The sequence below is a fragment of the Macrotis lagotis genome, chromosome 5 (genome assembly GCF_037893015.1).
Source record: "Macrotis lagotis isolate mMagLag1 chromosome 5, bilby.v1.9.chrom.fasta, whole genome shotgun sequence".
NCBI classification, from domain to species: Eukaryota; Metazoa; Chordata; class Mammalia; order Peramelemorphia; family Peramelidae; genus Macrotis; species Macrotis lagotis.
Genome location: NC_133662.1, coordinates 9,637,215 through 9,658,402, shown reverse-complemented (window position 1 = coordinate 9,658,402; position 21,188 = coordinate 9,637,215). Strand labels below are relative to the sequence as shown.

At 41.7% G+C, this 21,188-nt stretch overlaps 2 protein-coding genes across 2 annotated transcripts; both read left to right on the top strand.

Moving 5' to 3' along the window:
* The first annotated feature begins 167 nt into the window (after window positions 1–167).
* Window positions 168–4,261, top strand: PRR3 (proline rich 3). Its single transcript, XM_074236794.1, has 4 exons — window positions 168–1,048; window positions 2,828–2,890; window positions 3,118–3,432; window positions 3,693–4,261. Exons 1-4 carry the CDS (start codon window positions 976–978, stop codon window positions 3,794–3,796), a joined length of 555 nt encoding a protein of 184 aa, XP_074092895.1. The 5' UTR covers window positions 168–975; the 3' UTR covers window positions 3,797–4,261.
* Window positions 4,262–6,105: 1,844 nt separating this feature from the next.
* ABCF1 (ATP binding cassette subfamily F member 1) lies at window positions 6,106–19,593 on the top strand. Its single transcript, XM_074236791.1, has 25 exons — window positions 6,106–6,236; window positions 7,112–7,158; window positions 7,354–7,440; window positions 7,583–7,718; window positions 7,859–7,896; window positions 7,985–8,092; window positions 8,958–9,032; window positions 9,114–9,209; window positions 10,026–10,136; window positions 10,383–10,505; window positions 10,951–11,051; window positions 11,130–11,215; window positions 11,532–11,671; window positions 12,019–12,167; window positions 12,552–12,635; window positions 12,879–13,003; window positions 13,183–13,295; window positions 13,479–13,650; window positions 14,016–14,090; window positions 14,187–14,257; window positions 17,527–17,559; window positions 17,644–17,812; window positions 17,947–18,011; window positions 18,331–18,403; window positions 18,550–19,593. Exons 1-25 carry the CDS (start codon window positions 6,164–6,166, stop codon window positions 18,714–18,716), a joined length of 2,517 nt encoding a protein of 838 aa, XP_074092892.1. The 5' UTR covers window positions 6,106–6,163; the 3' UTR covers window positions 18,717–19,593.
* Window positions 19,594–21,188: the final 1,595 nt, after the last annotated feature.

Sequence of the window (21,188 nt, the reverse complement as noted above, 5' to 3'; positions counted from 1 at the left end):
GGGCGAGGTAGGCAGGACTAGCAGTGTCCTTTGGCTGGGCGGGGGGAGTTCAGGCACTTCTCTCCAAGGACGGTACGAGAGTGCGAGGGGAAGCTAGGGAGAGACGCGCGACGTCACGCCAGCACGCCGACTTCTCCGGAGGCCCGGGAGGGGCGGGGCGGTCCTGGGGGTGTGGAAGAGAGCCGCGCAGGGACGCCACCGGCCCGGCCGACTGGGTCACGGGCGCTACCAATTCCCATTCGGGAAAGGGGGGCAAGGAAACCACCCGGAGCTTTCCTTCCTGGAAAAAAAATCTATCCACTCCCCTGGTGGGTGAGTGGACTCTGTCACGCGTGAGGTGGGGAAGCGTATGAGACTAAATAAACTAAAGTGACCTGGACAAGGAAGGAGGCTGATTGTACCTGAAAGAAAGGGGGAAGGGGAGGGAGGAAAGGCTGATGAAGTACTTGGTTGCCCTGGAGATCCCTCCAGAGAAGGTCAGAGGTCATGTTCAGAGTAGCCGCGAAAAACCTAGTGGAAGTTAAAAAAAAAATTTAAGTGGGAGTATGCTAATATTTGCGGGTTTTCCAGTCGTCACTAAGGGGCACTAGGGCTTAGATGGCCCAAGGATTCTAGGGATGAGATCAGAGGTCATGAAAGTGGAAGCGGTGGCGTGCATGATCGGCGGTTACAGAGGTTGCCACGCCGCTTTACTGCTCCTTCTCCTTTTTCTCCCGCTCTCCCTACATTTCGGGTGGTGGTCCCCTTGACTCAGAGGTGCCTCCGAGTAGTGTGGTTTTTTTCTTTAAAGGTAGGAGGATAGGGGGTGGGGAAGGAGGCTACTTAGAGTAGAACCGAGGGAAAAGCACGCGCCTGCGCACTCAGCGCTTCTTGAGGACTGCCGGAAGCGGAAATAACCGAATTCTTTTTCCCTCCATATACCGCCCCCTTCTCCCACCGGCCCCGACTCTGAACGCTGTTATTACGCTGTCCGAGATGCCCAAGAGGGGGAAGCAGCGGCCACCGGACTCCGAGGAGAGTGGGAATGAGGAGAGTGGGAGCCCCGCCGGTAAGGGAGAGGTGCATGCGCCGGAAGCGGGCCTGAAGCGAGGGCACAAGACAGATCAACCTTCCAGGACATGGAGGAAGAAAGCGAGATTAGTGTGGCCCAGAGGGAAGGAGCTCATTGCGTCGCCATGTAGAATTAGCGAAAAAAAGATTATTCCGTTTTTAAAGGCTGCGGCGTAGGGGGAGCTGGAAGCGTAAGAGTGCACATGCGCCGACCCGGGTCCTGTGGCGCGCCCGCGAACAGGAAGAAGGGCGGGGAGGGGGATGCACGTGCCTGCGGGAAAATAGAGTTGTGTCCCTGAGGTACCAGGCCCAAAAAAGTGTGCATGGAGGTACGGGCACAAAGATGCTGCGGAGCTTAATAGTGAAATGCCTTTCCCTCCCTTCCCTCCAGACCCCCAAGTAATGGGAGAATCTTTAAAAGCCCTTTTCCCTACTCTTCATTGTCTCTTCTGGTCATCCTCCAAAGTGAGAAAGATCAAGCATAGAGGAAAGTCTGATAGTTCGTGATGATAGAAATGAGATGAGCGGGATTAGAGGTTCTCAGCCAAGCTCTTGACACCACCTGCAGATTTGGGCAAGCAGAAGGTTTCATTTGCCGCCTCTGTATTACACTGTGTGAGGAGTGGATTAAATGATCTCCGACTCCTTTCTTTGTAAATTTTTCAAGATCTCTAATGAAATGAGGGTGGGGGAATGGTAAAGCAAGAAGTTCATCCAATTTAGTCGGAAATTAGAAGGTTGCTTGGAATAATTTGGAAGGCAGAGCTTTGGGAGGAAGGGAAATTAATTCAATTTGGGACATGGATAGATCTGCTTAGTTTGGAGAGTGAGTCAAAGACGTCATCTGTGCCATTCATAAGAGCCTGGGAGGAGGAATCTTGTCATAGATTTGCTACCTGTGTCATTTTGTGTGTTTTCCTCTCCCCTTCACATCTTGTCCAGTAACTCAGTGTTACCATCATTTCTGAAAAGGACTTGTGAAAAGGCATCAGCTGGTCCAAGGCTAGTGACTACCTACTAGTGACGTCCTTTCCTAGCTACTACTATCCAGGTGTTTTGTATCCCCAATGACTGTCAAATGAAAAACATCTCATAAATTTTTGTTGATTTATAGCAAAAAGAGATTCTTACTAAGGAAAACACATTGAAGTCTCCTATTGCTTTATCAGTCTTAAAATTATTAGCTTTTCCTTTGACGGTTGTGTCACTTGGTCCCTTTTGTTTATTTTTCTTGTTTTTTTTTCCCCTGATATCTTTTTTAATTTTTTTCAAGGCAATGGGGTTAAGTGGCTTGCCCAAGGCCACATGGCTAGGTAATTATTAAGTGTCTGAGGTCAGATTTGAACCCAGGTACTCCTGACTCCAAGGCTAGTGCTCTATCCACTGTGCCACCTAGCTGCCCCCTCCCCTCATATCTTTATATCAGATTCTGCTGTTTTTGGATTTTACACATGCATGATACATTTTGCTTCAGTCCATCAATTTGATTATGTATCCTCAAAAAGTGAACATCAGAAGGGTAGAGACTTTTTCATTTAATCTGCTTCCTAAGACAATCCCTTTCACAGAGATAGTAGTAGCCCTAAAATGTTTGCTAGATTGAATAGTAGCAAAAAAAAAAAAGGTTTGTATCACCACTGTTTACATAATCCTATGCTATTGAATTAGGATTTGAATGGCCAAAAAAAGACAACCTAATAAAAATAGTACCATAAACTGGATTTTATTAAATTAGACTGCCTCATTTTTCTTATCTTATTTCTTCCTGCTCTCTTAGGTCCACCCAGCCTCCTGGGTCCTCCCCCCATAGCCAATGGGAAATTTGGTGGCCCTGATCCAGGTTAGTTGAAAGGGTCTGAAAAGGACAGATGCCTAGATTGGTTTCGAATGAACATATAGTAAGTAAATGGATATTACATGCAAAGCACTCTGGAAGTTCCTATAGGAGTGAACTGATATGGGGGGTTAGGGATGTAGGGAATGAAACTTAAGAAAAATTATTTCTGGATTTTCCTGGATTTAGTTGACTAAAGTTAGTTGAATCTACCTTTTTTTTGGTCTCTTTAGGCTTCCACAGAGGCCCTCAGGGCTTAAGGGGACCAGTGATTCCACCACTCCTGAGCCTTCCACTTCCTTTCTGGGGAGGATGCTCAGTGAGAGGGGGCCCAGGTCCAAGGCCTCGACCATATCTACATAGTCGTTGGGCCTATGAGGATCCAGAACCTAGGAGGGGAACAGGCTATGGGGATCATGCCAGGAATGGTCCTCCCAATGGATGGAGAAACCTTGGAGGGAGCGGTAGTCACCATCCATCTAAGAACATCCCATGGCCTAAGAATGCCCCTCAATTCAAGGATGGAGTCCAAGAAGGTGATAGAACAGGTTAGTATTGTCCCTCTCTATAGTTATTCCTGTTAATAGTACAAAACTGTGTCCAGAAGACAGTGACTACAAATCTCAAAAGCCCTTCTGGCATATAATAAGTGAAGGTACCTCTCAGTTCTCCCCTCTCAAAACGTTATCCTAGGGGACCGAAAACTATAACAATTCTTAAAATGTTTCCATTTATACACCCAAAGATAGCCCTTTGGTTTTTGTCTTCTCAAAGTCTCATGCCTGCTCTGTCCCACTTATTTCCACAGATAAATCCAACCGCCCTATCTGCAGACATTTTTCAAAGGGCCACTGCCGCTATGAGGATCTTTGTGCCTTCTACCACCCAGGGGTGAATGGACCTCCATTGTAAAACTGTGCCTTCCACCAATCAGGCTCCACTGGACCTTTTCCATTCTGGAAACTCATTGCCCTGTTCTTTGTTGTTGGCTTCTCTGAGGTGTTTCTGCCTGACACCTCTGGCCAAGGAAGCAACTTGAGCCCTCTCCCTCCCCTCCTTAGGGATCTGGGAGGATTTTGGTGGGGGGGGGACACAGAGTGGGTGAGAGGAATGACAGAGGTTTTTTAAAAAAATAATGTTTTATTGATACTTTTGGTTTTTACACTTCCCAGTAACACCCTTCCCCCTGTCTTGTAACAAAGAAAATCACTTACACAAATTATCGAATGGACCACATCTCACAGCGTATGCAGCATTCCACATCAGTAGTGGTCTGAGAGGTTTATCAATCATTGATCTACATCATCTACCTTTTTCTCTGTTAGAGGGGATGGGATGAGGGTGGGAACATTGTAATTTCAGTGCTATATTCCTTTACTCTTCTTTCCTGCTAATTTTTTCCCTGATAAGCTGTAATGGACATCTAATTGGTGCTGTTCAGCCATAATTTGCCCCTCTTCAAGTATTACTTGTGGTTCTTGTGACACCTGTGGTTCTTGTGAACCCTGAATGATTTTGAAAAAAACCCATCTTGACTCCATTTTTGTCTATTAGTGGTGCCCTCTGTCCCCTTTAATCTTCAGCAATAGATCTGAGAAATGCCCTTTAGCTTGATAACCTAGTGGTTCACCTGATTTCTCCCTCTCCCCAAATTATTCTGAGTGTGAGATAGTGATTCCATAGCTTACTCTCAACTTTTGCTTTCCTCCTTCCACTTTCCCTACCTCCTGTAGATTAGATTCTATCTCCATCCAGTATGGATCTCTGAGCAATTAAATTCCCCAGTCTTACTAGGTGGAGCTTAGATGATACTACTGCTTTCTACCCTGTTCCTTAACCTTTATCCCAGTGTAGGTTTTCTGTGAAAACAGATTAGATTTTATGAGTAGGACCTGGAGAAAGATTAGGGAATGTGGGGAAAAGGAGGGAACTGGAGCTTTGACTGGTTGAAGATTCTTTGTTTTAGTTTTTTTTAAAGTAATAAACTCAGAGGAAACATTTTATTTAATGCTGGTGTTGCTGCAATTTTTGTGTATGAGGACCATAGAGTATTCTATAATAAGTTAAAATACAAACTTCTGTTTGGCCCGTAAAAATGCCACCAGCCTATTTTTTCATGTATATTTTCCATTACTTTTTATGCTGTCTTGGATTTCTGGCCTATTTGCTGGACATCACATTATATTTCTTGCTTCTGTACCTTAACCATGCCTGGAATGCCCATCTTCATTTTTACCTCTTAGGAAAGGCTTAGACTCACTCACATAAACTATCCTACAGTGTTTTCCCAATTTCTCCAGTTGTTGGACTCCATCCCAATTCCTTTGTATATACTTATCTATTTTCATGTTGTTTGTATCTTTCCTTTGCCCCTAATAGTAGAATGTAAGCTCAAGGGCAGAGAATTGTTTTTGTCCCTGTGTGTTCCTGTTGCTGAGTACAGTGTCTTGCACATAGCAGGCACTTAATAAATTCTTGATTTGAGTTATATTGCATTGTTGAAATCAAGTCTGGTCCGCTCACTTTGTTGGTGGTGTTTTTGTGTTATGTTAAATAGGCTTATATACTCAGGAGTCGCCATACCTCTTCTCTGTTGAAGCCAAAGCTTTTACATAACTAGATCACAGTGAATTCCTGGGTCCTTTAGTTCTAAGTTGAATAATTTTATATTTAAAGTTGGAAAGGAACTATGAGGTTTTCTGATGGTTTCCCTACACCACCCACCTTTTTGCAGAAGAGGAGACTGAAGCTCTGAGTAATTAATTCTGAAAGTCACATAGATGACAGAGCCAGGAATCAGCGACTTGTGACAAGATGAATTGAGTATTTTTGCCACTGCTCCATACCATGTCTACGATTACCTGGCTAAAAAGACCTCTCCCTCGATCCAGGTCACCTCACAGCACCCTTCTTTGGCTCACCTTGGCTTGGGCTAGGTTCTAAATCTGAAGGAGGGGAGTTCCTGCGGCAGAAACCAACTCCCTGAATTGTATCTGTATTGTCCTTTATTTGTAGAAAGGGTTATTCATAGCTCCCAAGAATCATAATTGATGTCCATGGTGCTCTGAGTCATGTTAAAAGCTATGAGGATGTTTTTAGCATCCATCTTCCCTTCCCAGTTATTACTCGTGCTGGCGTCGGCTTGGGCGTGAGCAGAAACGCATCCGGGTCGCCTCGCTTGTACCCTATAGGATCCCGCTGGTTATTTAACCCTCCCTTAAGCACCGGAAGCGGAAGTAGGCCTAGCAGCACTCGGAATAGTCTTTAACTGTCGCCGAGATGCCGAAGGCTGGGAAGCAGCAGCCACTGGAGCCGGAATGGATTGGAGATAGGGAGGACGCGAGTCCTGCTGGTGAGAAAGACAGATCGGTGGAGAAGAGAACAGGGGGAGAGCCTGGGATCGCATATGTCCGAAAGGAAAGGGGGTATAGCCGGCGCGAGGATTCTTCCTGTCTGTCCTGACATCTGTCCAAGAACGTGCGACTTGCGGGGAGGCAGCGCACGTGCGCGGGCAGCTGGCCGGCCTGAAAGCGTGGAAAGAGGGTCCGAGAGGCCTGAAAGTTGAGGGTGCCGGGAGCAAATGTAGCTCAGAGGTGACTAGTGGTTTGGCCAGGATTTGAGAGGAGAGAATATAACTCAAGGGTTTTTGTAGAAAGATACGGGTGGAAAAATGAGTATTCCCTTTGCATTCTTATCTTTTTTTTTGCTTGCTTATCTTTCCAATCAATTATAGTTTCTCTTCCTGGGTCCTACATGAATAGTATTTCTTTTAGGCAAAAAAACACCGGTTTTTGTGTATTAGTTCAGTTTCCATGGGCAGAACACAACCTTTATGAGCCTCAAGATCTGTAAAGTAAGACTTGTGAAGGAGGAGAGAGTTAATGGCTTCTTAAGTTTGTTGTAATTATAAATGTATGATCCTATATCAGGTTGCTCACAGAAAAAGAGGAGGAAAACTCTAAGCTAGGGAGATGATGAGGGTGAAGGAGAATCATAAGATCATGCCAAATTGAGTTAGTTTCTCTCTCCAAAGTCTCTCTGGACAGATAAAATGACCTCATCTATCTAGATTGGCAGAGACCCAGGGATTGGGCAGACTTTTATGAGGCCCAAGTCTAAAATTGACAATCGCTGAGCTCAGGGAGCTTAACAGAGTAATAATAACTATGGGCTTCTCTAAGATTTAAAGAGGGAAACACAAGGGTATTGCTTACTTTTTTCCTACAGATAAGGTTGTCAAGAAAGGAAAGAAGGACAAGAAGACCAAAAAGACGGTGAGAAAGTTGGGGGTTAAGAGGAATATTAGAGATGGTAAATGGCATGGTTAACAGTTTTAGAAGGTAAACAAATATGGGAGGAGCAGGAGCAATACAATAAGAAGGGAAAGAGGACGTGGTATATATAAAGTTTTACTGAATCACTTTTGACTATAAATTTACTCCAAAACCCCTTCTTCTCTTATTTCCCAGTTCTTTGAAGAATTGGCTATAGAGGAAAAGCACACAGGGGAGGAGGAAGAGGAAGTGAAAGTAGTCAAAGAAAAAGAACAGCAGCAGGTATGTTATGATATCTATAGAACTAAAGGTATCAGAGGACAATTCTCCTTACTTGTTCTCATTGATAGGTATGGAGTTATATGAAGGAAGGGTAGATGAAGGACTGAGGCTTTATTTGATGATTCCTCTTTGCCTTTATCAGCAACAACAGCAAAAGAAAAAACGAGACAACCGGAAAGGGCGGCGAAAGAAGGATGTTGATGATGATGGGGAAGAGAAGGAACTTATAGAAAGGCTCAAGAAGCTCTCTGTTCCAGCCAGTGATGAAGAGGATGAAGGTGAGGAAGTGACAATCCTACAATAGAGATTCCCCAAAAAGAGTGGGATAAGGGGGCCAGATTCCTTATAAGAAATTCCACAAGGTCAGGCCCCTGTTCCTTTTTCCCACTTTTTCCTTACTTTGCTTCTGTCATTTCAGTGCCTGTCCCAGTACCCCGAGGTGGGAAGAAAACCAAGGTGAGTAATCCTGTGTGGTAGATGGAATTCTCATACTAGAGACAAGTTATAGGTTTCGTTTTCTCACTTGTACTCTTCACTTCCCCAGGGTGGTAATGTGTTCGCTGCCCTGATACAGGACCAAAGTGAGGAAGAAGAAGAGGAGGTAGAATTGCCATCAAAACCTGCCAAACCAGAGAAAAATCGAATCAATAAGGTAGGTAGTAATAGCTCTCCTCTTTACAGTCTTGAATTATGCTTAATTTATGTTTTATAAAACTTTAATTAAGTGTAATATTTGTCCCTTTAAGCATTACTGTAATACCTGTTTTTGTACTTGTAGTTCTTGTTTGTGCCTGTTTTGTATACATAGCCAAAACAGTCTTTCTCAAATGTCATTTTTAATCATTCCATTTTTTTGGTTCAGTAAAATATAAATTCATAACAGCCAAAAAAGACCTTTACTTTTCCAGACTTCTGTTTTCTGTACTTCATTTTTCACTATTCCCCAAGCACAGCCCTTCCATTACAGTCAATATTATCCCTTAGCATCCCGTTTTTCCTGATCTTTTCCCCACATAACTGTAGTTCTAACTTCAGTAGAGAAGTTACAGTGAGAAGAGCACTAGGTTTAGAGTTAGAGGATCTAAACTCAAGTTCTATCTGTCATTTACAGTGTGGTTGGTTTGGAGCAAATCACTATATCTCTCTGGGCTTCACTTTCCCTCTGTGTAAAATGAGGAGTTGGGTCACTTGCATCTCTAGCTCTTGTGCTCTTCTGGTTGAATACATATTCACCATTTTTTAGAACACATTTCCTCAAAAAAAAATTTCCCTTGTTACATCAGATTTGGCTAGCTATCTTTGTTCATGTATAATTTGTACTTGCATTCCTACATGGTTGTATTTTTTTTACTCATGGCCTAAGTTTCTTTCTGGTTTAACTAATCTTGAAATTTCTGGGTCGGAGAACTGTCTCCTAATTCTATTTCTTAAAGACTTTGGAAATATTAGTACTACTTCAGTTAAATAGTACTGCTATCTAAACTGCTGCACATCTTTAACTGAATCTTTCTCCTTAGGCTGTTTCCCAGGAGCAGCAGCCTGAGCAGAAAGTCAGAAAGGGGAAGGAAGAGAAGTCAAAAGGGAAAGTGAAGGTAAGGAAAATTTGGGGGCAGTGTTGGTAAGAGTAGCAATAGAAATTTCATCTGCTGAAACTACTCTATTTTACCTGTCAGCCCCAGAATAAATTTGTTGCTTTCAATGATGAAGAGAACGAAGAAGAACTATCCAAAGAGAAGGAGCTTTCCAGATTGGGGAAGAAAGTGGAACAGGTATGGGATTGAAAAGAGACGCACCTAGGTGTTCAAGAAGGAAGGAGGGCATTGCTGAAATGACTTGGTGAACGAGAACAAGGGGACTTGGTTCCTGGAATGACATAGATATGCAGTGTAGCACGGTGTGAAAGTCCAAAATCTTCTCTTTTACTTGCCTCTTATTTTGATCTGAACAATCACTTCATCCTTCCAGGGCCTTAGTTAACTGATCTGTTAAATGATGAGAGTTTGATTTGATCTCAACATCCCTTCCAGCTCAAAGTATATGGTCCTCAGATTTATGGTGTGATGAAGTCTCTTTAGTCCATTTATTTGTCCATCCTCACCTTTTTATGGTATGCCTACATGTTAGATACCAGATATTATGTTATAGTCATAGGTACCAATTTCATCTTTTCCTTCCTTTGGTCAGAAGTTGATAAAGATATGTGAGGATACCAAACATATCGTTGAGGTTTTATTCTAGGTAATACCAATTTTTTTCTTTGAAGCCGTTTCTGATCCTCTCAATGTTTAGCATATTTTCCCTCTCCAAATTAACATTTATTTACTTCTTTGTATTTGTTTTATTACTCAGCAAAATGTAAACTTGACTTTTTGTCTTTGTATTCCTTGCACCGAACACAATGCACTTAATAATTGTTAAGTTGAATTACAGGGCACGTTAATTTTAAAATGGTACCAGAGGAGAGAGCTGAATACTAGATTCCTAGGTTCTTGAGGGAAGTCGGATCATGGCTGGGCAGGAGATCATAAAAGCCAAGTCTTGGAAGGAAAACATTGGTTTCTTCTTCTAAATCCATTCCCCCACAGGGTTCAGAGGAAGAAGGAGAAGGGGAAGGGTATGAAGAAGAGGGTGAGGCTAAAGCAGATGATCCCTATGCTCACCTCAGTAAGAAGGAGAAAAAGAAGCTGAAGAAACAGGTGAGGGGATGGGGAGGAACATAACCCTTGAATTCCTGGAATTAGTTGGAATGAGGAATCATATGTTTGGATCCCTAGAGGAAATGGGAGTTAGGAAGAAAAAACCCCCCAAAGCTTTTGGGAACCACATAGGATGTAACTGAAGGAAGAAAATTAATTGGGCCACATAAACAGGGTTGTATGCCTGTGGTTAGAGGTAGGGTAGGATTGAATTGTATCTAAATCATTGTTTTTTTCTGTCTGTAGATGGAGTATGAAAGACAAGTAGCCACACTGAAGGCAGCCAATGCTGCTGAAAATGATTTCTCAGTGTCCCAAGCTGAAGTGTCTTCCCGCCAGGCCATGCTAGAGAATGCCTCTGATATCAAGGTAGGACCTAAAAAGAAAGGAAGGGAAAATAATTATTTTGAATAGGTTGATTAATGGATGGAGAGAACCTTTTAAATCAGGTGTGGAACAAAGAGGTTTGACTTTTTTTAAGTTTTTATTGAAACATTAGACAACATACTTTGATTTGCCATTTTAGTGAAAGCTCTTCTTTGTTTAGTAAAACCCCAGAATTTTGGACTGCCATAGGAGCATCCAACCCTAGAGCCAGGAGGATCTAAGTTCAAATGTGACTTCAGATACTTGACACTTACTGCCAGTGTGACCCTGGACAAGACACCTAACCTCAATTGCCTTGGGGGGGAAAAAAAGCAATGAGGAACTGAGATCATGAAAAAAGATTGTTTCTACCTATTATTGACAGGAGGTATCCAGCAAGGGAAGTTAGTGACGATATTTTCTCCTTTCTATCCTTCCCTGTTTCCAGCTGGAGAAGTTCAGCATCTCAGCCCATGGCAAGGAACTCTTTGTCAATGCAGATCTGTACATTGTGGCTGGCCGCCGCTATGGGCTAGTGGGGCCCAATGGGTGAGTAGAGGGAAGGGTCATAGAGTAGGCTCAAGGGTTTGGGTTATAAGTTTTGTTCTGACTGCTTATTTCCTTCAGTAAGGGCAAGACCACGCTGCTCAAACACATTGCCAATCGAGCTCTTAGCATCCCTCCCAATATAGATGTGTTGCTTTGTGAGCAAGGTAGGGAAGAAGTGGCCTGGGGGGGGGGGGGGAGGATGAAATAATTTGAAAGTCTTTTATGGAAGGGTAGATAAGGAGGTGGCTGTATGGGTAATGAGGGGATATTGGGCTTATATATAAGAGGGAGAGCAGGAGAAGAAGAATTGATGGGAATTTGGAAGAGTGGAAATGTAGATTCTAAGGAAAGAAGTATGTGAAAAGAACTAGGAAGAACTTGGGAAAAGCCAAAAGAGCCTTCTAGTGGAACCCACCAAGAGTAGAAAGAAAGTGGGGGGCTGTGGAGGCTGGCTTCCACAACACTTTCTTCCCATCCCAGAGGTGGTAGCAGATGAGACCCCAGCCGTACAAGCTGTGCTCCGTGCTGACATCAAGCGGTTGAAGTTGCTAGAAGAAGAGAAGAGACTCCAGGGAAGGCTGGAACAGGGAGATGATGCTGCAGCAGAAAGGCTGGAGAAGGTGGAGTACAGGACATAGGAAGATATTCAGGGACTTGGAGGCTCTTGATTGGACTATGTTAATGAAGGAATGAGTGAATGAAAAGTAAATGCTAGTATTATAAATACAAAAAATAAGAGGCTCTGCCACAAAGAACATATAATTTTGTAGGGGGAAACTAAACATATGGAGTGAATGAAAAGGGAAGAATATTGAGAAGGCACAGGGAAAATGAGAGGAGTCAATATAATGGGGGAAGTGGAGTAGGATATGAGGCATGATGTTGGTTGGGCTGCCTAGATAATGGTTGTGTGAGTCCATCAAATTGTTCAGGATTTAGGATCATTGTCCTTTTACCTTTCTTCCAGGTATATGAAGAACTTCGAGCCATGGGAGCTGCTGCAGCAGAGGCTAAAGCACGACGGATCCTTGCTGGTTTAGGCTTTGACCCCGAGATGCAAAATCGACCCACACAGAAGTTTTCTGGGGGCTGGCGTATGCGAGTCTCCTTAGCCAGGTAGTCCTACAAGTCCCACAGTGTCCTTTCCCCAGTTTTTTGGCTTCCATCAGGGATGTTACAAAAGAGATAATCTCTTTTCCCTTTGTTTGCTTTAGTTTATCATTTGTAAAATGATTGGAGAAAGAAATGGCAGAATCACTCCAGTATTTCTGCCAAGAAAATGTCAAAAAAGGTCATATATGACTGAAATGAAACTCTTTAGCAGAACACTGCTAAGTAGGGCATTAGGTAAATGCCCTAGACTTCTCATATCCCACCTCTCATTTCCTAAGTTCTGTGAAGGACACTGAAGAATCTCTTAGGCAAAAGAGCCTTCTAATCAATCAGGAGTAAAAGATGCCCATTTTTCTTTCCAAATCTCTCCTCAATTCCACTTTATAGGGCACTTTTCATGGAGCCTACACTGCTGATGCTGGATGAGCCTACCAACCACCTGGACCTCAATGCTGTCATCTGGCTCAACAAGTAAGTCCCCTTTAATTCTAGCTTTTTTCCCTAACTCTATCCTGTGATTTTTACTTTCCCCAAATCCTAGGCATTTCCCCTAAATAACCTTACCAAAATAAACATCTTTGTATGATAACCTCCAAATTTACCTTTTCCCATTGTCTATCCTTTAACCCTTTCCTCTTTAATTTGAATATCGATGAGATTTCCTGCTTTTTTTCTCCCCACCTCACCCCACACACACACCTTCCCCAAACCAAGCTATCTTCAGGGCTGGCGGAAGACACTGCTTATTGTATCCCATGACCAAGGCTTCCTGGATGATGTTTGTACTGATATTGTCCACCTGGATGCCCAAAGACTTCATTATTATAGAGGCAACTATAGTAAGTGGGGAATGAAGAGGGCATTCATCTGGGGGTGTCTAGCACATTAAAGGGGATGGAGAACTGGGCAAGAGAGCATATTGATGATTTAAACACTGCCAGGACCCAAATCATTTTTCTGCTGACCTTTAGGAAGGAAGAGAATAATTAATCATTATTGCCTTCCATTCCTGTCTTAGTGACTTTCAAAAAGATGTACCAGCAGAAGCAGAAAGAGCTTTTGAAACAATATGAGAAGCAGGAAAAAAAGCTGAAAGAGCTCAAGGCTGGGGGCAAGTCCACCAAGCAAGCGGTGAGATGCAGTGGGCAGAATGATATATAAGGTTTTTGGGACTAGCATGTTTTGTAGAGTAACCCTCATTTACAGAACCAGGACCCTTGATGATCATATCCCTGGGTGGGTTGAGGAGATATGGCCCTGAGTCTGATCGATGCAGACTGCATGATACCTCTGACTCCATCCCAACTTACCCAGGAGAAACAAACAAAGGAGGCCCTGACTCGGAAGCAGCAGAAATGCCGGAGGAAGAACCAGGATGAGGAAGCACAAGAGACACCCGAACTTTTGAAGCGACCAAAGGAATACACTGTGCGATTCACTTTTCCTGATCCCCCACCACTCAGCCCCCCTGTGCTGGGACTTCATGGTTAGTGGAGAGCCTGTAAGGCAGGGGCTTGGATTTGTACATATGTCTCTAAATATTATTGACTACCTCCAGCCCTACATCTTAATCCTATTCCTTTCTCAGTGCCTTTTTAGCTATCCTTGTTTTGTTTCTATTTTGCTTTGTGCTATTGGTTTTTTATACCACTGTCCCTCGTATTATTTAGCACTTTCCCCAAGAAGGTTCTTTCCTTGTAATAAAGAAAACTAGTTAAGCTTAACAATTCCTACTTAAGTCTTTCTTTCTCAAGAATTTGCTCTGAGATAAGGCTGATTAATTATTTTTGTAGGCCAAAGAAATTGAGGAATCTTGGGACTAACCTAACCGTATCCCCTCTCTTATCCTAGGTGTAACATTTGGCTATGAGGGTCAGAAGCCACTGTTCAAGAACCTGGACTTTGGAATTGACATGGACTCAAGGAGTGAGTAGGACATGAGTATCTAGTGTGGTGGGGAAATGGAAGTGGGAAGCAGAGGAAGATTACCCTAGGACTTTTTTTTTTTTTATTCTCCTCCAGTCTGCATTGTAGGCCCCAATGGTGTGGGAAAGAGTACACTGCTGCTTCTGCTCACAGGAAAGCTGACTCCAGTAAGTTTGGGGATTCCCATGTATTGGCCTAGCCCTTTCTGCCTCCCTCTGAGGGAGTCAAGTATGACTTAATGGGATGATTAGCATGTGAGATTTTTGAATTTACCTTTGAAAGAGGTAAATAAGGATGCTGGAATTGGAGGGTGGAGGAGACCTTTGTTCCCATGAGGCTCTGCTACTGGATGCATAGTTTCCTAAGGATCAAATCTAAACCCATATTCCTACTCTTTCTAAACATAGATGTTCCTTAGGAAAACTCTTCTACTAATAAATATTAATATTTGCTTAGAGCCCTAAGGAAAATAGTCCGTTCACTACCACCACCCCTATAATTTCTTTCTTCTGTAAATCAGATTTGATAGTTATTTCCTCCCTCCTCTTATTTCCCATCCTACACTCCTGTATCTTGGGTTTTAGCTGTCTGCTTTCCCCTTCCCTTGCAGTTTTCCTTAGGAGAGCTTACCTAACTGAGAAATGGCCTTCTCCTGAGGAGGAAAGGGAAGTGCCTGATTCTTTAATTTAGTAACTAAGATAATCCTGATCTTAATGTTTATCTCCTCTTCTCTTGTAGTTTAGAAACATGCTTCCTTTCCTCAGAAGTAGCTGCTGTACCATATATTAACTATTCCCAGAGTATGCAGTATCCTAAACAATGATTTCTTCTCCCAGTTTGCTTCTTACTTGCCCTGAACAAGACTTATAATAATTCCTTACTCTAGATGTTTGTAAACATTCTGTATTCCTTCAAGATTAGATATAAAATGTAAAAAAGCATCATGTTTTACCTTTTTTATGTTTTTATTCAGTATTTTGCATTTCCGTAATGTCATCCCAGTATCCTTTTCCCTTCCTCTCCCCGAGATCCATCCTTTTTTTAAAAAAACAAAAAGAAGGGCAGCTAGGTGGCGCAGTGGATAGAGAACCAGCCCTGGAGTCAGGCAGGAGTACCTGAGTTCAAATGTGACCTCAAACACTTATTAATTACCTAGGTGTGTGGCCTTGGAAAAGCCACTTAACCCCATTACCTTGTAAAAAAAAAAAAACTTAAAAAAACAAAGAAATGGAGGGAAAATTAGCATAATTTAGAAGTACATTGAAAATGTCTGAAAATATGTGTAATATACTTTACCATCTCTTTTTTGAATCATTTCTTACCATTTTGCTATCTGTTTTTAATAGCATAGTAACATTCCAGTCATTTTCCTAGTTGCTGATTTTTTGCTTTCACATAAAGCACCATTTAAAATATTTTGGTGTGTATGGGAACTTTCTCCTTGACAGTGGCCTCTGGGGTCTAAGGCCAGTTATGTAATCTCCAGGTCAAAAGATTTAAACACTAATCATTTTATTTCTATAATTCCACAATTCTACCAGCAATGCACCAGTGTGCCTATTTCCCCACAACAGTGACTAATAACATAGTTTATCATAATCTTTGTTAATTTGCAGAATGAGGTGAAAATTGAGGGTTATTTTGATGTACATTTATTAGTGATTTGGTTGTTAGTTAATTGTGAGTTTTCTTTTTAGAACTTTATTCTTTGACTACTTAACTATTGAGGAATAGTTCTTTATTGTACTTTGATTATAGGCTTTAGCTAGTTGCTAGTTTTCTTGTACAGTTGTATATAATGAATGTTATCGTATTTTGTTGTTTTGCCATTAATGACCAGATTATGTCATTGACCTTAACCCCTTTCTCTTATCTCTTGAATCAATGTCATATATTTCCTTACTTTCTCATCCAGTTACATTCTTAGATTAAAAATAGTTTGGAAGTTCACTTGGGCTTTTTTTAATCACTATCCCTTAGCTTGTCCTCTTTCCCTTTTTTTTATTTTTTATTTTTGTGAGGCATTGGGGTTAAGTGACCTGCCCAAGATCACACATCTAGGTATTTATTAAGTGACTGAGGCCACATTTGATCTCAGGTCTTCCTGACTCCAGGGCTGGTGTTCTATCTACTATGCCCTCTGGTCTAGGACTTAGCTTCCCCCTCTTTCCCTTTTATTACTAATTGCATGTGCATAGTTGCTCTTGATCCCATAGCACATCCTAATAGTAGAATATATAACAGGAAACAAGTCACAATATACATAACTCATTCCCTTGAATCACACAAGTAAGAAAGTTTAGGGAAGATTTAGAAACATTTTTAGATGATCTATCCATAACAGGCTTAGTGTGGAGATTTTGGGAATGTTTAGGGAAAAAAACTTGAGATTAACATTGTCAACTTTGAAAGAGTCAAAGAACTTTGAACAAAGCAGTAACCAACCTGATCTCCAGAAGACCCCGTTGATGAAGGACTCAAAGTTCAGAAAGAAATAGTCATTGTTGGGGTGGCTAGGTGGTGGAGTGGATAAAGCACTTGCCCTGGAGTCAGGAGTACCTGGGTTCAAATCCGGTCTCAGACACTTAATAATTACCTAGCTGTGAGGCATTGGGGTTAAGTGGCCTTGGGCAAGCCACTTAACCCCATTTGCCTTGCAAAAACCTAAAAAAAAAATAGAATTAGTCATTGTTTGGATATGATCCTTAAGTAGACTGCTTATTTGTTACAAAGGTTTTTTTTCCTGTTTTTAATGGGAAGGAGAAGAAGCTAGCAATAGTGATGACCAAAAAAAGTGCTGTTGAAACATTTAAAATGTTTGAAAGAGAACAAAAGATGTTTAGAAGGAAGTAATGAAAAGCAGAATGGTTTGTGGAATTTATTAACCTTTTCTAAAAAGCAAGTGAAATAGATTCTCTGTTTCATACAAACTTCTTTGTATTCTGTATACTGTGGAGTTGCTCATTGCTTTGTGATGTTTTAAGTTCATAATTTATTAGAAATGTGAAAATTTAGGAGCCTGGGCCAGGTCACCTTCCTATTTGTTTTTAAGGACCCTTCTTGTTTTAAAATATGATTTGTTGACAAGATGAAGGATCAACCATAGTCTCTAAATTTTCCTTTTCTGCTTCTATTAGAGAGATTTCTCTGGGGGACTTGAAAAATTATATTTGTGAGTCTGAACCGGTTTGGAATTGTTACCTTCCTTTTACCTTCCTTTCATTGAGCCTCTCTTCCACCCCCTCCCCATTGCATTCCTTTTTTAGTTGATTTCAGTCAGCTGTATGTCTTTTTAGAGTTCTTTATGGATAAATGGATTTTTGTGCTTTGCTTATCCATTCTCACTGTACTTCCAGAATTTATTTTAAGGAGTTAGAATCTTTAAATATATCTTCCTTGTTATGTGTCTCTTAATCATGTCTACTTTTCTGTGCAGACCCAAGGGGAGATGAGGAAGAACCACCGACTGGTAAGTTAGTTCTAGAGATCCAAGACTAGGGAGGTTGGTGGGGAAATACTATTCCTTTCTAACTGTATTTTCTTCCTGTGATAGAAAATTGGCTTCTTCAACCAGCAGTATGCAGAGCAGCTACGCATGGAAGAGACAGCCACTGAATACTTGCAACGAGGTTTTAACTTACCTTACCAAGATGCCCGAAAATGTTTGGGTCGATTTGGTTTAGAGAGCCATGCCCATACCATCCAGATCTGCAAGCTTTCAGGTAATCTTCTAAAACTTTCCTGTGGCAAGCCTGATTTACCTAATCCAAATACTGGGGAGGAACCAGGTTTTTAAAATGGGAGACAGTTCTGAGGAAAATGAGATGTCTCTGTCTCCCATTTCTTCCTGCCCCAGGTGGACAGAAAGCCAGAGTGGTGTTTGCTGAACTGGCCTGTCGTGAACCGGATGTCCTTATACTGGTAAGTGAAATAAAGATGGAAGGGAAGGAGAGAGAGGAGGACATGAATAGAAATTAAGAGTACTTTTTTTTAGGCTTTTTTTTTTTTGCAAGGCAAATGGGGTTAAGTGGCTTGCCCAAGGCCACACAGCTAGCTGCCCCATGGTGTAGTAGATAGAGCCACCAGCCCTGGAGTCAGGAGTACCTGAGTTCAAATCCGGCCTTAGACACTTAATAATTACCTAGCTGTGTGGCCTTGGGCAAGTCCTCTAAAAACCTCATTGTCTTAAATAAAAGTTTTTAAAAGGAGTACTAAGTATCCTCTCCTGCCTCTTTCTCAGGATGAACCGACCAACAACTTGGATATAGAGTCTATTGATGCTTTGGGAGAGGCTATCAATGAATACAAGGGTGGTAAGTGAATTTAGAACAATTCTACTTTCCCTACTCTAGCAGTTTCCTATCAAATGTCCTACCTTCCATCTCCTGTTCTCACAGGGATCTAATCTCATTCTTGCATTATTCTGATTAATTTTTTCCTCTTTTTCCATCCTTAAAAGCTGTAATTGTCGTCAGTCATGATGCCAGGCTAATCACAGAAACCAACTGCCAACTTTGGGTAGTAGAGGAACAGAGTGTTAGCCAAATTGACGGTGACTTCGAGGACTATAAGAGGGAGGTGCTAGAGGCCCTGGGTGAGGTCATGGTGAATCGACCTCGTGAGTGAGTTTTCCTCCTGTAAGCTCTTCTAGCTAATTAGTCCACATGGCCTGGATACTTTTTCCTGTCTCACGCCATTTACAAGATAAGGGCTCATCATTAACTAATGTAAGGACATCTGAAGATGGGATTTTGCTTGGTGTGCCAAGAAGATCACCTTAACTGTTAACAGCACTATCAGACTGGGAACCTTCTTCAGTTGGAAGTATTGGCTTTATTTTATAGGGTAGGTGGAGCAGCTGTTGATACCATGATGTGTCTTTGAACTGACAACACAAATAAGGAAACTCTTTATTCATCAGCTCCATCTCTGACAGATACTGTGGTTCGAATAAGCTTTGCATCACCACTTTACTGTGTGATCCATCTGGTGCAGAAGAGTGGCTGTGCACTGAGATGTGAGCTACTCTTTGACTCTCTCTGATGTTCTGATACAACAGGATTTGGTCTAGTTGTTACTTCAAATTTCTAGGGACCCAAGTTAAGGGCAGGATAGCTTTGGTTTCAACTGCCAGCACTATTCTGGGGAGCAATCCCATTTTATTTTATTGGTCTGACATATAGAAACCTGACAGGAACATCTAGCTGCATTCCAGTGATGGAGATGAATATTCACAGGGATCATGGTCTTGAAGAATGGAGCCTGTTTGCTGCTGGTGTCTACATTCTCTTGTATTTATGGCTTTGGGGGCAGAGAAAGGATTGCTGCTGAACTTTTGTCCCTTGGTTTGTCAGGGGAGGGAATAAATGAGTGAATTGCTATTACCTGTCTTTATTTATGGGACTTTGGGTATTGCTCGGTTGTTATCAGGACTGATTGTGTTGCCCTTCTGTGCCCAGAAAATTCAAGCCTGAAATAAAATCACTTGACAACCAAAAAAAAAATCTGCTCTTCTGAGCCAACAGTATTTATTGATCATCTAGCATGTTCACAGTACTTGAAGATAGAAAGCTACAGTATGGTCTTACAATATGATCAGGTAAGAAAAGACAATTCAGACAAGTACCTGTATGCAAATAAAAGAGAATTCTGGGCTATTGGAAGACTTTGGATCATGCAATCATCATTTGAGACTTAAAGGGACCATGGAGATCCTCTAGAGATCGTCTAGATCAAAGCAAATCATTTTCCTCTTGAGGAAGCAGACCAACTTGGACACAGTCCACATAGATAGGAAGTATAACTAGAATTAGAACTTAGAGCCTTGACTTCAAAGTGTGAGGAAGTGGTCTTTGAAAGATGAGAAGACCAAGGATGTCATTTGATCTAGGAATGACTGAGCAAAAGTTTGAAGATGGAAAATTGCAAGGTTTTTTAGGAAGAATACTGAGCACACTAATTTGGTTAAAGCAGTGAGCTGTTATAAGAAGAATGTGCCATAAAGAAGGGTTTTCAGTGCCCAGCTGAGGAGTTTGGATTTACTTTAAGAAAAGGTGGATTGGGTGGTTAGGTGGCTTAGTGGATAAAGCACCGGCCTTGGAGTCAGGAGTACCTGGGTTCAAATCCGACCTCAGACACTCAATAATTACCTAGCTGTGTGGCCTTGGGCAAGCCACTTAATCCCGTTTGCCTTGCAAAAACAAAGGGAAAAAAAAGATGGATTAGGGGTGGCTAGGTGGTGCAGTGGATAGAGCACCGGCCCTGGAGTTAGGAGTTCAAATCTGGGCCTCAGACACTTAATATTTACCTAGCTGTGTGGCTTTAGGCAAGCCACTTAACCCAATTGCCTTGCAAAAAAAAAAAGCCTTAAATCAATTAAAAAGAAAAGATGGATTAGAGAGATAAGAAGTTTGAGTTAGGAATTGATTGATCAGCAGTGTAGTTTAAGGATATGAAACAGGGTGTTAAAAAAGGAAATGAAGGCATTCCCAATAATCATAGCTAACACATAGGCAGCATCTAAAGGTTTATGGGTTACTTTATGTAATTTCTTAGATGAGATTTGAAATTAAGAATGATTGGATATAGGGGAAATATATAAAGGAGTCAGCAATTCGTTCTACTGATAGAAATAGGTAGGAGGTGCTAGTTTGGCTAGAAATGTGCTCTCTTAGATGTTAATTTTGAGGTGACACTGAACACCTAAATGGAAATATCTGAAAGGTAAATTAAGTTGAAGTTGTTATGAAGATAACAAAGACATGGGATTGGATGGCATCTCTAAATGAGCAAAGGACCTTGACTGATTAAATGGGAAGCTATTTCAGAATTGGGAAGCAGTAAATAAAGTCAAGGAAGAATTAAGTTAGAAGTTGACTGAACTAGAAATATAGAAACCAAAGGTAGAAAGTTTTTTTTAAAAAGGAATGATCTTGTGAGACACTGAGAAATAAGAATAAGGATTAAGAAAATGTCAATTTTATTGATTAGTAGGTTGAAAAAAACACAAGCTAAATTGTAGAGGATTCAGGAATTGGGTAGGTATGAAGGTACCATAACAGATTCCTATCACTCGATCACATTGAAAATAATTGAAAA

Coding starts and splice junctions, on each gene's coding strand:
- PRR3 (XM_074236794.1), top strand. CDS start 976: ATGCCCAAGAGGGGGAAGCAGCGGCCACCGGACTCCGAGGAGAGTGGG. Junction 2,891..3,117: donor ATTTGGTGGCCCTGATCCAG/GTTAGTTGAAAG, acceptor TGGTCTCTTTAG/GCTTCCACAGAGGCCCTCAG. Junction 3,433..3,692: donor CCAAGAAGGTGATAGAACAG/GTTAGTATTGTC, acceptor TTATTTCCACAG/ATAAATCCAACCGCCCTATC.
- ABCF1 (XM_074236791.1), top strand. CDS start 6,164: ATGCCGAAGGCTGGGAAGCAGCAGCCACTGGAGCCGGAATGGATTGGA. Junction 12,636..12,878: donor GCTGTCATCTGGCTCAACAA/GTAAGTCCCCTT, acceptor CCCCAAACCAAG/CTATCTTCAGGGCTGGCGGA. Junction 17,560..17,643: donor TGAGGAAGAACCACCGACTG/GTAAGTTAGTTC, acceptor TTCCTGTGATAG/AAAATTGGCTTCTTCAACCA.